The sequence below is a fragment of the Drosophila novamexicana genome, unplaced genomic scaffold (genome assembly GCF_003285875.2).
Source record: "Drosophila novamexicana strain 15010-1031.04,08,12 unplaced genomic scaffold, DnovRS2.1 tig00000870-arrow-arrow-pilon, whole genome shotgun sequence".
Lineage (NCBI taxonomy): Eukaryota > Metazoa > Arthropoda > Insecta > Diptera > Drosophilidae > Drosophila > Drosophila novamexicana.
Genome location: NW_020824830.1, coordinates 1,842,868 through 1,863,855, shown reverse-complemented (window position 1 = coordinate 1,863,855; position 20,988 = coordinate 1,842,868). Strand labels below are relative to the sequence as shown.

General features: G+C 44.4%; 3 protein-coding genes across 4 annotated transcripts; all 3 read right to left on the bottom strand.

Moving 5' to 3' along the window:
* Positions 1-84: 84 nt before the first annotated feature.
* Positions 85-2,191, bottom strand: LOC115764645 (myoneurin). The gene is made up of 3 exons (XM_030707819.1): positions 1,073-2,191; positions 872-1,005; positions 85-813 (listed from the first exon to the last, which is right to left on the bottom strand). Exons 1-3 carry the CDS (start codon positions 2,142-2,144, stop codon positions 109-111), a joined length of 1,911 nt encoding a protein of 636 aa, XP_030563679.1. The 5' UTR covers positions 2,145-2,191; the 3' UTR covers positions 85-108.
* A 389-nt stretch (positions 2,192-2,580) lies between these two features.
* LOC115764652 lies at positions 2,581-3,948 on the bottom strand. Its single transcript, XM_030707833.1, has 2 exons — positions 3,161-3,948; positions 2,581-3,097 (listed from the first exon to the last, which is right to left on the bottom strand). Exons 1-2 carry the CDS (start codon positions 3,900-3,902, stop codon positions 2,697-2,699), a joined length of 1,143 nt encoding a protein of 380 aa, XP_030563693.1. The 5' UTR covers positions 3,903-3,948; the 3' UTR covers positions 2,581-2,696.
* A 1,284-nt stretch (positions 3,949-5,232) lies between these two features.
* Positions 5,233-19,907, bottom strand: LOC115764650 (protein hedgehog). 2 transcript variants are annotated; one of them, XM_030707828.1, is made up of 3 exons: positions 19,340-19,907; positions 9,717-9,978; positions 5,233-6,335 (listed from the first exon to the last, which is right to left on the bottom strand). In XM_030707828.1, the coding sequence occupies exons 1-3, from the start codon at positions 19,853-19,855 to the stop codon at positions 5,650-5,652; spliced, it is 1,464 nt and encodes a 487-aa protein (XP_030563688.1). In that variant the 5' UTR covers positions 19,856-19,907; the 3' UTR covers positions 5,233-5,649. The 2 variants fall into 2 exon arrangements, with proteins under 2 accessions (XP_030563688.1, XP_030563690.1); XM_030707830.1 differs by lacking the exon at positions 19,340-19,907 and adding an exon at positions 13,189-13,266.
* Positions 19,908-20,988: the final 1,081 nt, after the last annotated feature.

Below are 20,988 nucleotides of genomic sequence, written 5' to 3'. Positions count from 1 at the left end.
GGATTATGCTAAAATGATTTTTGAACTACAAATTCAAAATTGGTACTGTTAAAATTTGTAATACAATTAGATGCTCCTTTGCCCAAATAATAAGGAACTTGAACACACTTATTCAAATTCCGTATCATTTCCATTGTTATCCGTTGCCGAATCGGCGCCCGTATCCTTGACCTTGTGCACATTCTGCACGTGTCGCTGCACAGCGCTGCGGTCGTTAAACTGACGTCCACACTCCTTACAGGCAAATGTGACGCCTGCGTGGGCGACAAGGTGACGGCTCAGACCCGACACATGGTTAAAACTACGCTTACAGAGGTGGCACTTGTGCTGACGTTCACCTTCCATATGCATCCGGTTAATGTGCTGTTGCAGATTAGTCTTTTGGGCAAAGCAGGTGTCACAGTGGGGACATTGGTGGCGTTTCTCACCCGTGTGCGTATCCATGTGACGCTTGAGGACTTCGCGCTGCGAAAACGACAATTCGCACTCATCGCATTTATATGGCTTCATCCCCGTATGGATGATCATGTGACGCTTTAGCGAACTGGCGCAGGATAGCTGCAGTTGGCAAACGGGGCACTTTAGTGCCCCGCCGGTTCCGTTCTTCAGCGTTTTGATGTGCGTGCTGAGATGGCGCGACAGCGTTTTCTCAGTAGCAAACGCAATTGGGCACAGCTGGCACTGAAACGTTTTCAGCGTATCGCTGGCACGTCCAACCGTCGGCTTGGTGTTGCGCGGAGTTCGCTTCACCACAAAATCGTTTTTTGTACCTTTCACGGGTGTCACTATTTGGCTGTTTGCCTTTTCGTCTGACTGCAAGCGATACAAAATTGATTAGACTAGATGCTAGCAATTCCTGGCTGCTGCTTACCAATATGATGACATTGTCGTTAAACTCGTACACCTGCTGATCGTCGCCTTCCTCATCGCCAAGATTAAACACCATCACATCACCAATATCTTCAGACTTGGAGTCGGTAAACTGAATCTCTCCATTGTCCTTAACTGCAAATGGAAAGCAAAAGCAAGTTGTTACAAGACTTCCGAATTACTAGAATAGCCAAATGCTTACTATTGTACGATGTGATGTTCTTCTCCTGCTGAAATTCAATTGAGGAACCTGGCGTAGAATTTGCCGATGAGGCAGCATTTATGATATAGATTTCTCCATTTTGGCTTGTCACCACGTCGCCAGCGCCGACCATCTTTATATCACGAAAACTCTCCATGGTATCTGGCGCAGATGTGTCTATTTCCGCGTCATCCGCGGATAGTGTCTCTGCTTTGGATTCACCCTCTATCTTATATAAAGCCCCTTCAGAGCCCGAGGCTTTTGGTCGACGCTTTGTTTGAACTGTGGGCGACGAGATGCGACCGCGTTTTCGAGTTACCCGCTGCTCGGTAGTTGGCTTGGGCGCTGGTATAGTTGCTGGTGCTAGTGCTGCTGTTGTCTCCGGAGTTGTTGTGGTTTCCAACTTTGGGTCAACTGGAAGCTCACCCAGAGTCTCCCAGAGACCGGCTTTCTTTTCAACCAAGAAAACTTCAAGTTCACCCACAAGCTTAGCTAGCTGTTCCCTGCGGCTTTCCTCTTGCAGTTCGTCATGTAGTTGCTGACGCACATCGCTTCGCACTTCCTCCATGAGTTGTCTGCGCAATTCCCCAGATAGCTTAGTACGCGCGGAATCCAGTCGGCATTCAAAATCTTTTTCCATCTCTTCCTTGTACTTTTCCCGCCATTTTTGTGAGTTTTTTTCATGCAGCATTTCAAGTTTTTCTATAAATTCGATGGATTCCACGAATTCCAGCTCATCCTCATCCGAGTCATTATCCAACGACTTGGCGAAGACGCGGCTCTTTTTACCCATGCTCACAAGGCGAATGTGTTTCCGCAGCTTTTTATCAGCCGTTTGACTTCGCTGGCGGAAAAGAAACGACTTCTCCAGCTGGTAACGACAGTCGCCGCAAATCTTTTTCGGTAAGCCATCAGTTGCCTTCGCCTCCAACGAGAGGCAGGCCATCAAGCGCATTGGTATGGACAACTCCTTGTCGTCCTCGGCAAAGATCGTGTGCGCATCCTTGAGCTCCTGTAGGCACAGGCGACACCACGTCTCTATATCTGGATAAAATTCATCCGTGGCCGACATCACAAATCTTGTAATTCCTATTTTGTATTGCACGCAACAACAGACGCCAAAGGTACAAAGTGGACAAAATGTTCTAACCAACACTAACAGCTACACATAATGCTGTGGGCACCCTAAAATTTAACATTTGCAGCAATGTTAATAAAAGCACGCAGTAATTTGTTCATGGATCTACTGCTGTTGTGCTAATGTTAGATTACATTTTTCACGAAGCGCAGTGAAATTCGACATATTAAAAAATGTTTCTTCAACGAAAAGAAGAACTTGATTGATTTGCTTGTATATTATCAAATTTTTCAGGCAGTTTAGATGCCAAGGAAAACACGACACACCTCCAATTCCAATACCGTATAATTGAAGCGAATCATCGCTACATACAGTGTTGAAGGCGAGAATTAGTGCTTAAAAACGCCAAAAAATTAGAATTTGGCGCGCGAAATCTTTTATTAAAAAAAAAATGTTAGTATACTATATAAAAGGCTTACAGTAAGATATGGAACAATACGAACACTGAAATTTTTAAAATGGTGCACAGGAATAAAATAGCTATTTTTAACATGATTTTTTTTTGCCCTGAGAGCCTCTAAGGCGGCAACGGTAGCAGTTTCGGTCTTTGGAATTATATGTCTTCCTCCGCTTCGTGCCTGATCCGTGTATTAGACAAATGTGCTCCCTTATTCTCTCGTATGGAGCATTTCTATTTAGAGGTTTTGCTGTAGTCGGTTTGGATTCGGAAGGTCGTTGTTTAGCTGGGGACGCTACAGTTTTCGTAGATAGAAAATTGGCACTATTTAGATCCTCTCGCAAGTGACTGTACTGTGTATTTTGCATGTTGATTTCAACCATTGTTAAGGGCACAACAGTTGCAGGTCCAGTAACTTTTTCTTTATTGCAAGGCTTACTCTCGGAAGATTCTCCTTCTGGCGTCTGGTTTTGGTCAAAGGACTCATCATCTGAAATAATCGTTGCTGTAATTGAACTCTTTTTGCTAATGCATATTAATTTTACGATATTACCAAGCACTTCGACTACACCCACTTCACTGGCATTCAAGCTAGTGGACTCTGCATGGATCTTGAGCTCGGCCTCGGAGTTGCTGGTATTTTGAAACGCTGTAGTCGATATGCTTTCCAGCTCTGCTGCGTCCATGTCGGAGGTAAATCCGTCTGAGCCAAGTGCCTGCGCACGCACAACATTATTGCGTTTGTGAACAAACCAAGACTCAATATCGTAGAAGAGGTCATCCAACACGCTCAAGTGACATTCCTTTCTGGCCTGCGCTAGGAGTAGATCTTCCATTTCACTGCGCACTTGCTGCTCGATCTCCTCGCGCACTTGCTGCTTGCACAGGGCAAGCAAATCACTTTTGTAACTATCGATTTCACAGCGTATTAGCTGTGCCGCCTCCCTGCGCCAATGCGCATTGCTCTCTGAGCACGCTGTGGGCGAGCATTGCGCTACATCCTTCAAAAGAAGTGCATCCTCTTTGTCGCCATCGAATAAGTCACTGGTCTGGCCGTCGAAATTACGGTCGAGGCGTATTAACTGACGTAGTCGACGATCGGCGGCATGACATCGTTTGCGAAAATAATAAAATTCCTCCAGACGCACTCGGCATGTATGGCAGATGAGCTGCGGTAGCTTATCGTTGGGATCAACTTCGAGACCTGTGCAAGACATTATTCTCACTGCTGCTTGGCCATTAAATATGACGAAGTTGGCATCCTTCGCCAGACACAGACGGCAAACAGTCAACATTATTTCTTTAAAATTGAATATAATTTAAATATATATTAGTATTAGTATGACAAAAAAACAAACAAAAATTTGCGAAAGGACGCCTGTTTACAGTGTGACCAGAAGCGACTTTTGCAAAAATACCATCAACTTCATTGAAAAAATACCAAAGTCGATTAAATTGTTTAAAAATTCACAGCTGAATTTGTTTTGGAACAGAACCAGTTCTTTTTGAATTTGATTTATTATTAAATGTTCTTTTCTGGCTTACTAAAACAACAAATACACGAGAATTTATTATTATACGATGAAACCTTTTGCTGACAATCTTTTGTTTTATGTCCGATAGACTTATTTAGTTTTCAAGCATTTATGAAACAGGGTATGCTATTTTTTAACTTCGTCCTGCAAAGGGAGACTTCTCCGACTTTTTAGAGTATATATGTATATTCTTGCTTCGGATCAGCACTAAAGTTGATCTAGTATGTACGAACCTATAATATCTATATTCCTTATGAGCTAGAGAGATCAAATTTGGTCTCGTAGAGTCAGTACACCCAGATTTAGAATTTATATATATAACAATACTAACTTATATTTTTAGGCCCCGTTGAAGTTGTTTGCTTTTAACTTAAGACATCAGTTTTCCACCCATTTCCCACAACTCTTGATCCGCATTTTCTATCCAAGAGGGATGAATATTGCAAAAAGTCTCTGACATTCCTCAAATGGTATATTACAAATATCTTCTATTGTACATAATTAAATAACTTTGAAGCCGAATGGACGAATCTTGAAAGTATGTCCAAAATTTGTCTGACCCCATTTATTTTGTCCAGATAGAGTGGATTTTGCGAAAAGGGTGAAACACGCTTCAAGTGAATTTTTTCTAAAGATTCTTGTAAATGAATTTAAGCCCGAAACTTTAAATCTATAACTCCCATTTCCTCATTGGAGGATTTTGTCGAATATAAAAACACCTCAAAACCGTTTTTCACGTTTTTTTTTATCACTTTCTGGTGGAACATTCGTCATGTTTCATCATATAAGGTAACTAGAGTACACAGATTGGGTTTCTAGCTCTTACGGCTTGGGCTAAGGATATTCAATTCAAATAAAAACACATTCGCAATTATGAAACAATTTTGTTATAATTCATTAAATATTAAGTATAAATACGCAGTTAACTATCAAGTATATTATATACACAATTACAATTAAATATTCAGTCACTATAATGCTTCTATATACACAAAAGAAATACACACACACACACACATATATATATATATATATATATATAAAAATATATATTTATATAAATTACAATATATATTCCATAGTTTGAACTCACTCCGCACTTTAATAAATATGCATTATTATTTTAAAATATACAACAGTCGTCATGATCGTCGCTTCAAGAATTGGTTGCGGCTTTAGGATATCTGCCAAGGATTGCCTACTTATAGCTAAATGTTCGTTTACAAAAAATGTCATAGATATTTTCAACAGCATTCTGCACTTTGCTTTCGTTCGTCATAAATAAATAGTATTAAGCAGCATTAATCGCAATTAACATTGAAATACAATAATCTTTAGGCATATACATACATAACTACAAAATATATTACAATTAGCGCTTAACGCGGCGTCGGCGGCGGCCAAAGAATCTGACGTCTACGTCGGCATGTGGAACTGCATAAGTGTATTAAATGGCTGGGGGACTCCTGCTCCTGCTCCTGCTCTTGCTGCTGCTGCTGCTGCTTGGCTAATCGTGACGCCAGCTCTGCGGAAGCACATAGTCCTTGACCTTGTATAACGCTTTGGCATACCAGTGCAGGCCATTCTGTTGCTGCGCCGTGGCATCCTTTGGCGTCGATTTGTCCTGCGCGTTGCGCAGCTGGCCCTTGGCTGGCATCCAGGATTGTAGCGTGTACAACAGCCGCATGGGCGCCAAGCCCCAGTGCGCCAGCGATTGGCTGCTGATGACGGCGTAGCAGGAGGCGGCCACGGAATTCACCACAATGGTGCCTTCGCGCGTGAGCGGCGCAACAACGCCGCGGCTGCGCACGCTGCTCACCCGGATAACACGATGTGGGCGCAGCTCGCCCGCTGCATCATGCACCAGCACATAGTTAAGCTCCTCGACCCGGTCCGCGAAGACAAAGTCAAGCGCTTGTCGCTCCGGCTGCCAGACTGTGATCAGATGCGCGGGCGTCACAGTCAGCACCGCACCGCTATCCGTGTGCAGCTGAACAAAGTTCTGCATCTGCTCCAAATTGCGGTCCATAAAGAGTATGACTTCGCTGTAGACGGCTTGACCCTTGCCGTTCATGCTCAGCACACGATCTCCAATGGCTAGCTCGCTCAAAGGTTTCTTTGCGCCGCTCTCCAGCAAGGCTGTGCTCTCGGGCGTGAAGCAGCCATGCACATGCGAAATGAAAGGCGAGGAATCTGCAATGGAAACAAGCAAAAAGAGTATTAGTTGTGGCCACAACACAATAAAAGTGAAAAAAAAAGAGGAGGAAATGCGGCCAGGTAATGGCATTAGTGCGCCTAATCTAATTTGGCGTTAATAATGCCGGCCCTGGCAACGTCCAATTGCCAAAACCCTACAAGTCAAAAAGGTTTTCACAGTTAGGGCTCGGCAACCGTAGCCGTAACCGTAACCGTAACCCGGCCCAGACCAGCCAAAACAATGGCAACTGCCTTTTGCGGCTTTCAAACAAAACCGCCGCCAACTGCACGAAGAGAGCACAAAATGCGATCTGCCAACTGATAGCCGTGCATATCAATAACATGCACAACAACAACAACAGCAACAGCGGCATGGGAGGATGTTTTTTTTTCGAGTTTAACAAAATTGTGATCTTGTTTTTGCTTAAAGATTAGCCCTGGGATCAGCAATGCGGCTGAGCTCGAGCTCGAGCCAAAGCAGCTTAGCTACGCACCCAGCCAGCCAACGAGCCAAGTGCCAAAGGATGAGGTCCTGCTCAGGTAGCTGCGAGCACCTGCCTGTGCACAAATTCAATTACAAAACATGTTGCAACCCACAATAATAGCAGCAGCAACAGCATTAATCATCATTAATAGCTATTGGGTTACTGGGCAGGAGCAGGGACTGGAGCAGCAATTGGGCCACCCAGCTGCTAGCTGAATATGTCGGCCATTTTGTTTGGCGTTTGTTCTAAATGGCCAGAACTTTCTTTTCTGCATCTCGTGCGCATATTTCACACCCGAAGCGCCGCCCGCTCGCCGCAGTCGCTTGTAAAATTCAAATAAAAAATAAGAAAAAAAAATAAATTCCATAACAACAAGGCGACCACTAACCGTGCGCTTTATTATAATGAGTGGCCATAAAAGTGGCATTGTTATTGCGGTTGCCGCGCAACCAAATTCCAATGAAAATGCACCTACCATTTCCATTGATACACACACACACACACACACACGGGCTCACAGACGTACGGACGTACGGACGGACAGACGAGAGTGTAGAAACAATAAAAAGCGGATTAAATACAAGACAGCGGTCTATAAAGCGGTCCATAATCGATGCTCAGACGGGAGCAGCCGCCACAAACGGTAACCCTAGACAAAAAACAACCAAGGAAGTAACTGAGTAACAAGCTGAACCAGCCAGAAAATTTGGTGTGAAACCCACAAAAAACAAAAAAAAAAAAATAACAAAAATAAAATACAGAAACAGAAACAAAATAAATGTGTGTAGGTACCCACAACACGAGCGCAAACGCAGAACTGGCGAGAAAAATCTCAGCGTCAGGCAGCGGCACCGGCACCGGCGGCGGCGGCGGCGGCGGCGAGTGGAAAGTGAAGAACCTGAAGGGTCATAAATTAATAAACCATTAAAGTGGTTAAAATTATCGTTATTTTATCTTTGTTGTGAAGACTAAACTGATAAATTATTACAAAACAGAGGACAGCCGCGCACAGTGACACACACACACACACACACACACACGCACACATCGGCTATGTGACTAGTTGTGGTGACTGATCGCTTGGACAGCATTAACATGAACATGCACACAGCACAAGAGGCAACACGACAACAACACGCTTTGGGGCTCGCGACACACACACAACAACAACAAATACAACAACTCCAACAACTTGCACGAAACAAAAAAAGAGTGAAACAAAATTAGTGTCGACAAAAAGGTTTACAGCCATTACTCTTCGTTGCTGCCGTTGCCGCTGCCGCTGCTGCTGCTGCTGCTGTTTAGGCCACATACAAAAGACTTAGGCAACGAACTGGAGCCAACACTGGACACCGAGTCCGCTGTGCCAAAACTGTCATAAGCGTGTGGTTTATGTGCGTCGGCCTATCAGCAATCAATCGCCCGGTTATTTATTAATAGCTGCCAGGCGCTGCCAGCACATGGCGTTGCAGCCATTTGACACTATTGCAGGACCACACACACACACACTGACACACGCACGCACACCCTGTGGCTGCATCCTTGCCATGGCCACTTGTTTAGCATTTGTCGTTTGTCGTTTGTCGGCTTATTGTCTGACCTTTTGATATTTTCCAGGGCCACTATTGATAGCCAATGACTGCAAAAGAACCTTTTTTTTTTGGTGTTCGAGCGGCGGCCTCTTTCATGAGCAATTAGAATCAATGAGTCGGGCAGCAAGGACACTCGCTGGCCCTTTGATCTTTTGTGGGTCGCACTAAAGTCAAAATATTGTGATGCCTCCGTCCTCGTGTGTGGCTGCCTTCTTGTTTATCTGTTTTTTGTTTGTGTGGGAAATTCTGTAGTCATCATGTAATTTTAGAAGCTAGTTGAGAAAATCAGAATCATATTGCAAAAAATGCCGCACACAAGCTAGCTGCTCTCTCTCTCTTTGTTTGCCTGTCTCGCTCGTTCTTTCTCAGCAAGTAAACTTAATTGTTTTGGCCTTTTTGGTTGGCTAACTTTGGCTGTGCGCAAGAGCATTTTCTCTTGCTGTGGCTCTGGCTTTGACTCTTCTGGCAGTTTCGTTATGTTTCGGGGAAAACTGGTTGCCTGCCATAATGGCAGCAAGCTATATACTCGCACACACCTCACACACACACACACACACAGACACACACACACCGGGTTGCTAACTTGTTGGCCGTTTCAGTTTTTCAATTAGGCCCGCGCGCAGGTTTTAGCTCGGCATTTAATTCATCTTGGCCTGGCCTGAGAAACGCTTTGGGTGTCGTATCATCAATTCGTTTAATTTGACAGGCGCAAACCTAAACATGTCAAAACAACAACAGCAACAACAACAGAAACAGAAACAGCAACAAGACAACAACATGCGGTTAGTCGCCGTTTGTGGACCCGACTCTCGGCTCTTGGGCTCTAACTCCTCCGGTTGCGTCTTGGACTTGGACGCTGGCCACGGTTTCGGGGCCGGTTTCGACAATGTTGCTGCTGCTTCTCAATTTTTTTTTTTTGTTTCTGTCTTTCTTTTTTGTTGTTGTCTGTTACCACACGCTCGCACTCGAAATAAACGAGATGCGGCAGACTGTGCGGACTCTGTAGACTCTGTAGTCTGTCGACTGACAACTGGGAAGCTGGGGAGCTGCGGATCGGGAACTGGATAACTGCAGCTTGGCTAATTTGACTGGGCTGCAAAATTTGCCAACGCCTGTCAGCTTAGCGGCCGTTGTAAGTTGGGAAACATGTGAAATTACGCTTGTTAGTGTCACTTCTGGCTAACTGGCCAGCCCATTGCCATTGGCATTTGACATGCAAGCATGTTGCGCTATATACATCAGTATATATACACCATATATATATATATGGTAAGTTGACAAATCGCTTGGCGTTTGCTTACCTGATTTGACGGAGCAGTAGATGTGCCGGCGACTGACATAGGACACCCAATCGAAGCCAGCCTCGACGGCCAACCGCGCCAGCATGCCGTATTTGGATTGATCGCGATCCGAGGTGGCAATGGTGACCGCACGTCCCTCATAGTGCAGCGACTCCTGGCCATGCTGATGATCCTCGTCCCAGCTTTCGGTGACCAGCAGGCGAACGCCAGGCCATTCGTTCATCACAGAGTAGGACAGCGTATTTAATTTCTCTCTGCAGCGCTACGGGTCAAGAAAATGGAAAGAAAATCAATTAAACATTGGAAATTGTTAACAAGGCGGCCGCTTTAACGACTGCTATATGAAAAAAAAAAAAACAAAAATATACGCCATATTTAACAATGAGAGTGCGGGAATAAGCGAGAGAGAGAGAGACAGCGCGCATGCGAGTGGCAGAGAAACAGCTGTGTGTGCGTGCGTGCGTGTGCGTGTGTGTGTTTGTGTGTGTGTGTGTATTGCTCTCGCAATGGAGAGGCGTGGTATTTGGGCATTCATTTCGTGGGCTGCCCAAAAGGGTCAGCGTTCATTTTCAGTTTTCAGTTTTTCTCCGACTATTTTTTTGTTGGGAGGCCAAACGAATAACTTAAGCAACGAACTTGCTGCCTGTTGCCGCTTTGGCCGCATCCTTTGAACCTGTTGCGACTCAACCTCAACAAATACATGAGTCTGACTATTTTCTGTGTGGCTCTTGTTTGCCTTTTCCTTTTCTCTTGTGTTTTTTTTTTTTTTCTTTTTTGGTTGTGTGTTTGTCGTTGGCTAAGGCTAAGGCAAAGGCAAAGGCTTAGTTTTTATTATTTGCCAATGCACAATTCAAACACTGACCCAGAGCCCTGACCCTCGCATGTATAAGTAAATATTAAAGATTAGACATTGGCTGACCTTTTTTTTTTGCCTCTTTCTTCAGGCTGGGCTACACTTGTCTTGTTTGCCAATGCGGTGGATACGGAACATAGTCAGACTATGCGTATATAGAATATGTAAAATAATTTCTGTTTTGTTGTCGGCGTTTTTTTGTGATTACTCTCTGTGTTTTTCCTGCTTTTAACGCTTGTATACAAAAAAGAAAAAGGATTCAGCGGCAATGCAAATATTGAAATTTTATAAGACAACAACCAAATTGAGTGCCCAAAAAAAAAGAAGATAAATACAAAACATAAGAAAAAAATGTTGTCATTGTTGTGCGCAATCGCCAGCCGCAAAATCAATTATCAACGGCCTCGGGATCGGAGTCGAACCTGGCCGAAGGCAGGCAGGCAGCCAGGCACAACACAGGATGTGTGTTGGCTCATTGTGTGCAAACATTTGGCACGCAGTTCTAGCTGGCGTAAAATCAATTTTCAAGATCCTTTTTAACAAGCCACAGAAATCAGCTTGCCCCAGACTGAGTTTTGGGACTTTGTTTTGATTTTGGGTGCGCCGCATTGTTTGCTGCCTATTGATGCTGCTGTTGTTGATTGTTGTTGTTGTTATTGCTGTTTGTGTTGTTTGGCAATGCCAAGCAAATCGGTTTTTAATTTGTCACACCACAGTTTCTGACTGCTGGCTGTGGCGAATTGGACAGCAGGACGAAACAAACCGAAACTCCAAGCCAAAAACGCATTCCAGGAAGAGTTCAATGCTATTTGCATATAAGTGTAAGCGTGCATGTAGATACATATATATATATATATAGATATATATATTTTTTGACTCTTGAACAACTTTGCTTTATTAAAAGGCTTAACCAGTCAAGTGCTCAACTGTTGCCTTCCCTGCCGTTGCCGTTGCCGCTGCCGTAGCCGTTGTTGCTAATGAGCACAAAAGCGTAACGCCAAACAGCAAATAAAAGCACGGCAACATCAGCGTTGTCTTTGTCTTAAGCATGCCAACGATGTTTACCCAACATGCTAATGCATTGAGCTCTCGTTGCTTGATTGGAACGAACCGGGCCCGATCGATGCACAAACAAGGCCCCAGCCCAAGTGCCAAGTAGAAAATGCCGACGGGTGCGTAAGGTAAACATTTAAAAGTAGCATCGTCGATGGTGGCGGTGGCGGCGTCGGCGTCGGCGGCCCAAAAAGATGGCTAAATAATGTGTTTGTATGGTAAGTGGCATGGCTGTTAGACAACAACATCAACCCATCCTAGCAACAACAACAACAACAACAACAACAACTGCAGCAGCAGCAGCACAAGTGTAAATAAGCGAGTGCCAGTTGCCGTTGCATGCCACGGCATGCATCTAGTTGTGCGTGTGTGTGTGTGTGTGTGTGTGCGTGCGTGTGTGCGTGTGTGCACTTATGCCCTGGCCAAAATCCAAAGAAAAGCTGCTGCATTAATTAGACATTAAACAAGGTGTGAACTTTGCCAGCTACGGCCACGCCCCAAACTTAAGCGATTTGTTTACACTTTGCTTGCATTTGATATACGTTTTTTTTTTCTCCATCTTTTTTTTCTTTTGATTTTGAATTTGTTGTGTGCGCCCGCTTGACAGCTTTCAACGCAGCCCACGGGCACGTTAGGGTCCACTGATTCGTTTTTAATTGCCGCCCAGCTGCAGGTTTTATTGATTTAAATCGTCTGCCAGCTGCCAATTTGACGCGCTTAATGGCACGCATTTAGGCGGCGCGAGAAGCGCCAGCCAAGCCAAATTGCCAGCGAGCATGGCTCCATTATTAGGCGCTCATCATCATTAGGCCAAGTGAAGGGGGAACGGACTGGCCACTGGGAGTACGTATGCTAAAATGCTATTAAAGCCCATGCCCAAGTCCAATTCGGGCTTTGTTTGTTTTTGCAAATGTGACTGCTGCAGTTGCAGTTGCAGTCTCCGATTACAATGGCTAACGATTAGGAAACGACACAATTTAACGACATAATTCAAGTGCGCATCAAGTTACGAGCTGAGCAATCACAGCTCCAGCGAAGCAAAGAGGGAGAGAGAGAGGGGAAGAGAGAGAGAGAGGAAGAGAATCACCCCTTTCGAGGCACACGTGCGTCAGTGACCGTGTGATGTAAGCAGATATGCCATATCCTTTCTGGCGATTGCGATCGCTGCCGGCAGCGCTGGAGGAAGCGAAAACTTACAACTGAGGAAGCGCAGGCCAAGGCACCGCCAGAACACCCCGTACAGGATATGAGCATATCGTTGCAGGAACGCTACAACGACACCCACTCGTGTATATGTGTCAACAGCAGCAGCAACGGCAGCACTTGAGCGTGCGCCTTAGCCTGGCTGGCTGTGCCACTTAGGGGCAACTTAAGTTGCTTTTGTCAAATCAATCAGCGCCCAGCTAGGTGTGTGGCCCACTCGACGAGGCCAGATTTCCTCACTTAATTGGCGAAAAGCCGCCATGGCATCTGATTGATTCAAGTGCTTGATGTGCTGCGCTCCTGTCAAGATCAATGCCATTGCCAGACGGACTGACGACAATGCGACCATAAAATGTTACTCACTTTAAAAGCCTTTAGCCATTTTGATATTTGTTTATTTGTGTTGCAAATCTATTCACAGCTTCGCTTTTTTTACTCGTTTTGTGTATATTTCCATTAGAAAATTGAATTTTTTTTTTGTTTATCAGCCAGCAGCGAGCATGCGAGGCATTCATCGCCGCCTTTGATTGTTTATGCTGTGTGCAGCGCAATTATTACAGCGCAATTTTCTCTCGCCCTCTCTCTCTCTCTCTCTCTCTCTCTCTCTCTCTCTCTCTATCGCACTCTCTCCCTCTCTTTCTGTTTGTTTTTTAATTAAGCGCATGACAAACTCAATCAGAATTCATAATCCAAATGAGACTTGGGCTGCGATTGTGGCTTTAGTCATTTATTTATTTGATTGCCTCACCCCTACCCCCTCTCCCTTGCCCACTCTTGTTTACGTATACGCAATGAGCTGCAGTGTTTGAGATTTGCGATTCGCTGAGAATTCTCACTTGGCCAGTTGCTCTTTGCCCGCTCCGACTGTCGCCTGTTTGTTATTGTTATTGTTTCAATATAAATTGATACTCATTAAAATATACAGGGCGGCCTGTCACACTGTCGGCCTGGCTGCCTTTTTGGCATTGGCTTATTGGATCAATGCCAGCGCTTCAGTTGCCCCTTGTTGTTGCTTTTGTTGGTTGTCTGAGCTGCTGGCTGCTTAAGATTGCATCTTGTCTGTCTGTGTCGTGCCACCAAAATGTTTATACCCTTGCAGCGGGGCAATATTGTTTTCTCACGGAACATGTAACGCATGCAATAGGACCTCCTCAGTTGCAAATAACATATATGATTCTTTATACACTCGTCTGTCTAAAGAACAGACTGGGGCGCTGTTTCATAAAGTTCGCCTACAATTAAAGCTGTCTGCAAGGGTATTTAAACTTCGGCAGTATGAAGCAAACCACTTTTTCTTGTTTTGGTTTGCCTGCAGCAAATGGTTTGATTCATTTCGCATTTGTTTGTTATGGCAAAAGCTTATAACTTTTATTATTAATTATGCTTCATTTTGTTTTCAAATTTGGCGGAATGAGGCGCTAATAGACAAACGCGAATTTCGAAATGCATTCTCTTGTCGTATTAATTATTATTTTGCGCATATCCGTCAACATCAATTTGTACACTAAATAGTCAACAGCTCTGTTGGTAATTTTGAGCTAGTCACTTTGTCAGTCAGTCGGTCAGTTAGTCAGACGATTTACATTGCGCTGCCTAACGCTCATAAATCTGATGTCAAATAAATGTCCATAAAAAGGCGTCATTTTATTGTTATTAATTAAACGCTATTAATTTGCAGAAATCGTAAATTAAATCTCTGCCTCGCCCCCCGTCCCGCATACACATTAAATGCCCCCACACGCACGCACACAGAAAGTCATTTGGACAGGTAAGTCTCTGGCAACCAGCAACCAGCAGGCAGCAGGCAGCATCCCGAGCCCGAGCTCGAGCCCGGCGCAACTTAAATGATAAGCGCCATAATCCGTGATGTGTGATTAACTTTGATGATGAGTTATGAGCCGCACATTGGCACTGATGTGATGCCGTGTTACCGTGCCCCATACCGAGCCCCAGCCTGATCCCAGAGCTAACCCAAAAGCTAACCCGATCCAGCGCTGTCCTACCCCAAGACGCAGCCAGATGACTTGCAGGAATCTGGTCCGAGGAGAGCCGCAGCATGTGAAATGTGAGTCAGTCGCGTCGCCGTAATGTGATAGCCGCGACGCGATGCGATGCGATGCGATGCGATTCGATGCGATCCCAATCCCGATCCCAATTCCAATCGCGGTCGCAGTCGCGATCGCCCTCAACTCGTGCAGTTCATAAAACTTTTATGCAAATAAAGCAGAAGAGGCTGCGAAGGCATTTTGGGGCCACAAATCCTTGAGGTTTGCGCTTGAGTGCGCTCGTAAAAGTATCAAATTGATTAATAATAATATAAAAGCTCGAAAAGCCAAACAAATAAACCATAAAGACAAACTTCAAACTCCAAATGGCAAATGGGTATGTGTGTGTGTGCGTGTGCGTGTACGAGTGTGTGTTTGGGTATTCGCCAACGATTTGTCCACTTTGCTTGACTGATGTTTGTTTGATATGTTTGATTACTTTGTAGCCCCAAAATATTCCCACGAATTTATGCCAAATATTTTGCTTATCGCAGCATTTGACGTGATTTGATTTGAGCGGAGCAAAAAAAAAGAGAAGAATCCCAAATATAAATTCAAACTGAAACCGAAACTCTGACATCATCTAACCAGCCTGTGACCCTGTCTCTCTCTCTCTCTCTCTCTCTCTCTCTCCCTTTCTCTGTCTGTCTGTCTCTGCGCTATAATAGGATCAATTTTTGAGTCATAATGAATGCCAGTGTTCTATTAATAATGCCTTCAGCTGTGGGTTATCTTTGATTTGAGGCTGATGCTTGATGCATGCTGCCCAGAGCCCAGATCAGCTCCGGGCCTGGGCTGGGATCTGGCTGGGCTGCCGCTCGTCAATAATCATATCAGATTACCATTGGCTTTGGCCCATTGTTGCTACAATTTATGAAATTTTAGAAGTTATGCTGCGGCTTTTTGACGCATTCTTTGTCTGGCTGCGATTGCTGCGGTTTCTGGCTAGCCCCACAGCCAGGCGCTGCCTCTTACGGTTCGGGGCGCAACTTTGTCTAATCTGAAGGCAGGCGAAGCCAGGGCTGGGGCTGTTCCACACAGCCCATACACGGCATATACAAGTAAATGCATATACATGTAATTACCTGGCTAGCGGGCGCAGGTGAGCAACTGCAACAACAATGACTGTCATAAGCTATTCAATTTTATGATGCGACAGCCTCTGTTTCTGCTGCAATTGCAGTTGTTGCAGTTGTTGCTGTCGCTGTTTCTGCATCTGTTTTATTTTTAGCACTTTACGCCAATATCCAGTAATTTGTTTATGCAAACTGCTTACGCGCCCACGCGAAGCGCACACACAACGTGAAACACACAAATTTAGCTGCCTTTTTGGCGCTTTAATAGCCAAAACGAATTGCTTACCAGCCAAGATTCACGCACAGCAGCAAGTCCCAGTTTCCATGGCCATAACCATACCCATTCCCATTCCCATTCCCGTTCTCGGTCTCAGTTCCAGTTGCACATAAAATGCAATTTAGTTGCGCTGCTGGCTCAGGGGCACTGTGTCACCGTGCCACATTGCCACATTGCCGCAGCGCTGTGCCACCGATTGCAGCGACTCGACTCGAAAGTGAGTGCATTTGCAGTGGCTCAATGTCACAACGGTAGCTGGGCAAACAGTTGTAAATATTTTGTGACAATAACAACGGCCGTGGTGCGTCCTTGGTCCTTGCCGGCAGGCAACAGGCCTTGAAGCTTCACTGTCCTTGACTGTGTCCATGGCAATTGCTGCTGTGTGTTAACTGTTTGCCAGTTCTGGCAACACTTCAATTGCATTTACAAATTCAAGGTCCGCTGGCAATTGTAGCCAATCGATTTCTGTAATTGCCTCGAGGCGCGTGTCAGCCATTAAATGTAGCCGAAAAAGCGACTCATAAAACTAAATCCCGCCAACTGGCAACTGTTTCTTTTTTTAGTAGCTGCTTTAGACAGTTTCTTATGCTTGTGATTGAACTGATATTATATACACCTGGCAATATGCCTATTAATTGATAATAATTACGATCGATACGCACAGCTAAATATAACAAGTGCTTCCCGGAAAGACGCACGGCTCGTATACATTATGGCCCCATATACGCACCCACATTTATGTTTATAGTCTGTCGTTGGCCATAATTTATAATGTAAGCCGATAACTGACTAATACGTGCCCTAAATAAGTGCAAGTCAGCGTCTTATCAGAACAGGGCTAGTTAGTTGTAATCATTTAAAATGTGTATTTTCCACATCATTAGAATTTACTTTTAAATGTTAAATTCTAATATTAGATATTGGGTTTTTCCTAGTTTTTATGACTCACTTAAAATTTTTGAAAAGTATATGGCATCATAAATCTTAGAAAAAGCCTAAGATTGGATTGTGGAAGCAACCACTTTTAACAATTTTAATTAATTGAAATAACAACTTTATAACAATAAGACCTCTAAATAAATAAATCTAGATTTCCCTAAACAAATATAGTTATGTCTCAGCTTTTACTCAAAAACTCAAAGTTTAAGATACATTTTTTGTTAACATTCCCCTTTGGCATTTTTGAAAATGAAGTTTATTTTAATTTATATTTATGTGATGGAAAATATTTTCAGAAATTGGAAATTTTCGCAAATAGCAAACAGCTCGAACCGCGATTCTCATTTGCCAGCGACAACTATATAATTGAAAAACAAGTAAGGGCTTCTAGTCGGGAGCTCCCGACTAGGGGATACCCTGAACCCTCTTCTTTTAACATCAAATGCATATATATATTCTATTTTAGAAGCTATATGTCAAGTTTGGTGACACTCGCTCTTATTATTTACCAAAATGATATCGATATCGATTTTTATCGATTGCTTGGAAACGGAGTAAGTTATCGATTATCGGAAACAAACTCGATCTGCGCGGGCACTAGGAGCATCTACATCTCTTGCTCTTATAGGTTCTGAGATCCTTGCGTTCATACATACGGACAGACGGACGGACGGACGGACAGACAGACGGACGGACGGACGGACAGACAGACGGACATGGCTAGATCGACTCGGCTATTGATGCTGATCAAGAATATATATACTTTATGGGGTCGGAAAAGCTTCATTCTGCCTGTTACATACATTTGGATTTTGCACAAATACAATATACCCTTATACCCATTTTGAATGGGTTGAGGGTATAAAAAAGAAAATAACAACACGAAATGGAATTGCAGCCGATAGCAAAACGCTAAAATACTCAAGCGAACACTGTATTTAAATTCTCAAAAGTGTACTTAACCGTTTTGTTGGCTTTTAACACCTGTATTAATTATAAGGGAAGTGTGTCCCTTATATAAGCTGGTAGAATGTTGAAGTCGTCATTTGGGGAAATTGTATTATTATATATTGAGTTATTTTCTGAATGCAATGCCAAATTGATTTTCACATAGCTGTTAAACAATTGTAGCTGCCGTCGCCTTAATCAAACACCTGTTTAGCTAGGTCGCACTTCAAGATACACGCTAACCCCCACACGTTGCAGCCGTGTGGGCACAGGTAAGTGTCGCATATCATTTTTTTTTTTTTGCCACTTTCGCTGCGAATGCGACGATTGATAAGATAAATGTAAACGCTACAAGCATTGGCTTTGGCTTTGGCTTAACACGCATTTGTGTCAAAGATACACGCCAGTTTGCAAATATGTGCACACCCATGTATATGGTGTATGATTGTGTGTGTGTGTGTGTGTGTGTGTGAGCTACTTGGCGCACGGCTGCACTCGGACTGGGGCTGGGGCTGGGGCTGCGTTATCATTGGCAATGCGATAAGCGGCAAATGCTCGCGTGCCGCTGGCAATGCTGGCAGACGGGTTCGGCTGCGTGTGCGTGGCGGGGGCGGGTCGGGGGCGAGGCTTGGCGTCATGTTAACATGTTGAGAATTGCCCATTTGATGCCATTTGTTGTTGTGTATGTGAAATTCAAAAGCGTTATGATCCAATATTTATACAATCCAATATATCTCTGTACATAGATTAATCGAAAGGTTATTGAACGCATTTGCTAACATGGTCTAATATTTATTTTGTGCTGAGGTGTACAAAACTTCCCCTTCTCACGTAAACGGCGACAATCAGAACAGCAACAAACAGTCTCGGACTTCTTGGTTTGCAGAATATTGCTTATCGCCGATAAGCCACATAATTGGTACATAACAATAACTTTGATAAAGAATTTGCGCTGCTTTTATGGCACACACTTGGCCAAAAACTGTTGAGCACCACCCATAAAGTTAACAATGTGCAACCACTTTAAACACAGGCATTATCAATGGGAACGGGGCACTAATCGCGGCACACGATTCTGATAATTGTGGGACGGGTTTGGGTGCCGTTCACACACGGCGATTAGCACGCATAATTTGGCAATTCAATTGGAATGAAATGGCAGAAATTGTTAGCCGGTTATTTATAGACGTAAATGTTCATTGATTTGAAGTGGATTAGGGGGAACTTACCTTGGACATTAGGCGATCGGCACCGGTGCCCTCCTCGTCTCTGAATATTATATCCCTATTGTAGTTTGGTACTAGATCCTTGAAATTGGGCGAATCGCGCTGAATGACGCCCTCGATCGGGCCAGAGGCGCCGCTCATATATTCCGACAAATTTGGCACAGTTTGCTTCAACACCAGCGGATACAGATTGCGCTCCCTGCGTCGTCCCAGGCCCCGGCCTGGACCGCAGCTGTGCGCGTGCCTAAAGTTCAGCGCCAGCAGCAAAAGCAACAGAAGCGCCATAAAGCAGCTGCCACGCGGCGTATGCGTAATGTGCCGCAACTTTCGAGGATCCGCATCAACTGCCGTTGATTTGTTGTTATTGTTGTTGTTGTTGTTGTTGTTGATGTTGTTGTTGAGTCCAGGCGGAGCCTGCCTGTCATTGTTGTTGGTCTCCACGCTGTGGCGTTTGGCATCCAGGGACAAACAGGTGGCACTGGCGCAGGACCAGATCGCCGCAACTGCTTGATTATCCATGATATTTTTGTGTACTTAATATAAATATGCGAAATTTCGATTTTGTTTCTTTTTATTTATTTATTTATTTTTTTTTTGGTGATTTAGCACTGCACTTAACACTGATTTGAATAGCGAAGCAATCGCAGTCGGAGGTGCGACTGGAGCTAGCACTTGAGGGCTTAATGGCTCAGTTAGTTATTTAGTTAATTAGTAAATGGGCACAAACAAATAAACAAATCTAATTTAAGCGCAACGTTTGCCAATTATTTGCCTTGCTTTGCTTGAAATATTTTGTAGCTACACAAACTTTTCAACTCAATTTCAATTTCAATTTAAATTGAAAATTTCCAATTTTCAATTTTCAACTGCGGCGTTTGTCAAATTGAGCAACGTTCTCTTGCAACAACGGAGAACGACAACCGCTGCGCTCGCACTGTGATTGACAAATGACATATCCGAGCGCACGAAGCCAGCGGCCGACCGAGTAGCGAGTACACAAAGTACCGAGGGTGCTTTTGCAGAACCCTAGGCATCGCAGTCGCAGTCGCGGTCGGCGTCAACGTTAGCGCTGCTGTTACTGGCAACGTCGCTACATGCATACACACACAGGCACACGCTACACGCACGCACGCACACAGTCGTGGTTGGCGTTCACTCGTCGTGTGGTTGTGTGCGTGTGCCGCTCATTGGACCTGAGCCCGACGATCGTTTGGCGTTCATTTTTATGCTGGCTCGCTGTTGGTGCAGTGCGAGCGAGACAACTAGCTAGTCAGTCGTATGCGCGTCTCGCAGCGCGCACACACACACATGCATGGACTTGGTCTTATGTACTTATGCTTATGGGCAACAGATGTTGGAAGACGGTTCATTGTGGCCATGGCTCTGGCTAGCTATGTATGTGTGTGTGTGTGTGTTTGTGTGTTGCCAATCGGATGCATGCGCATGTGTGTGTGCTGCTGCTGCAATTTCTCTTAACACTTGCACTATTGACTTGAAATCGACTCTTGCGGCTTGTTAACTGCCGCTTGCCGCCTTGTGCCTACCTTTTCTCATGCCTTCTGCTTCTGTGGCCGCTTTTGCTTTGCTTTGTTTTGCTTCTTTTTTTTGCACATTATTCACCTTTTGCCTTTCTTCATTTTTGGCTTCGCTTT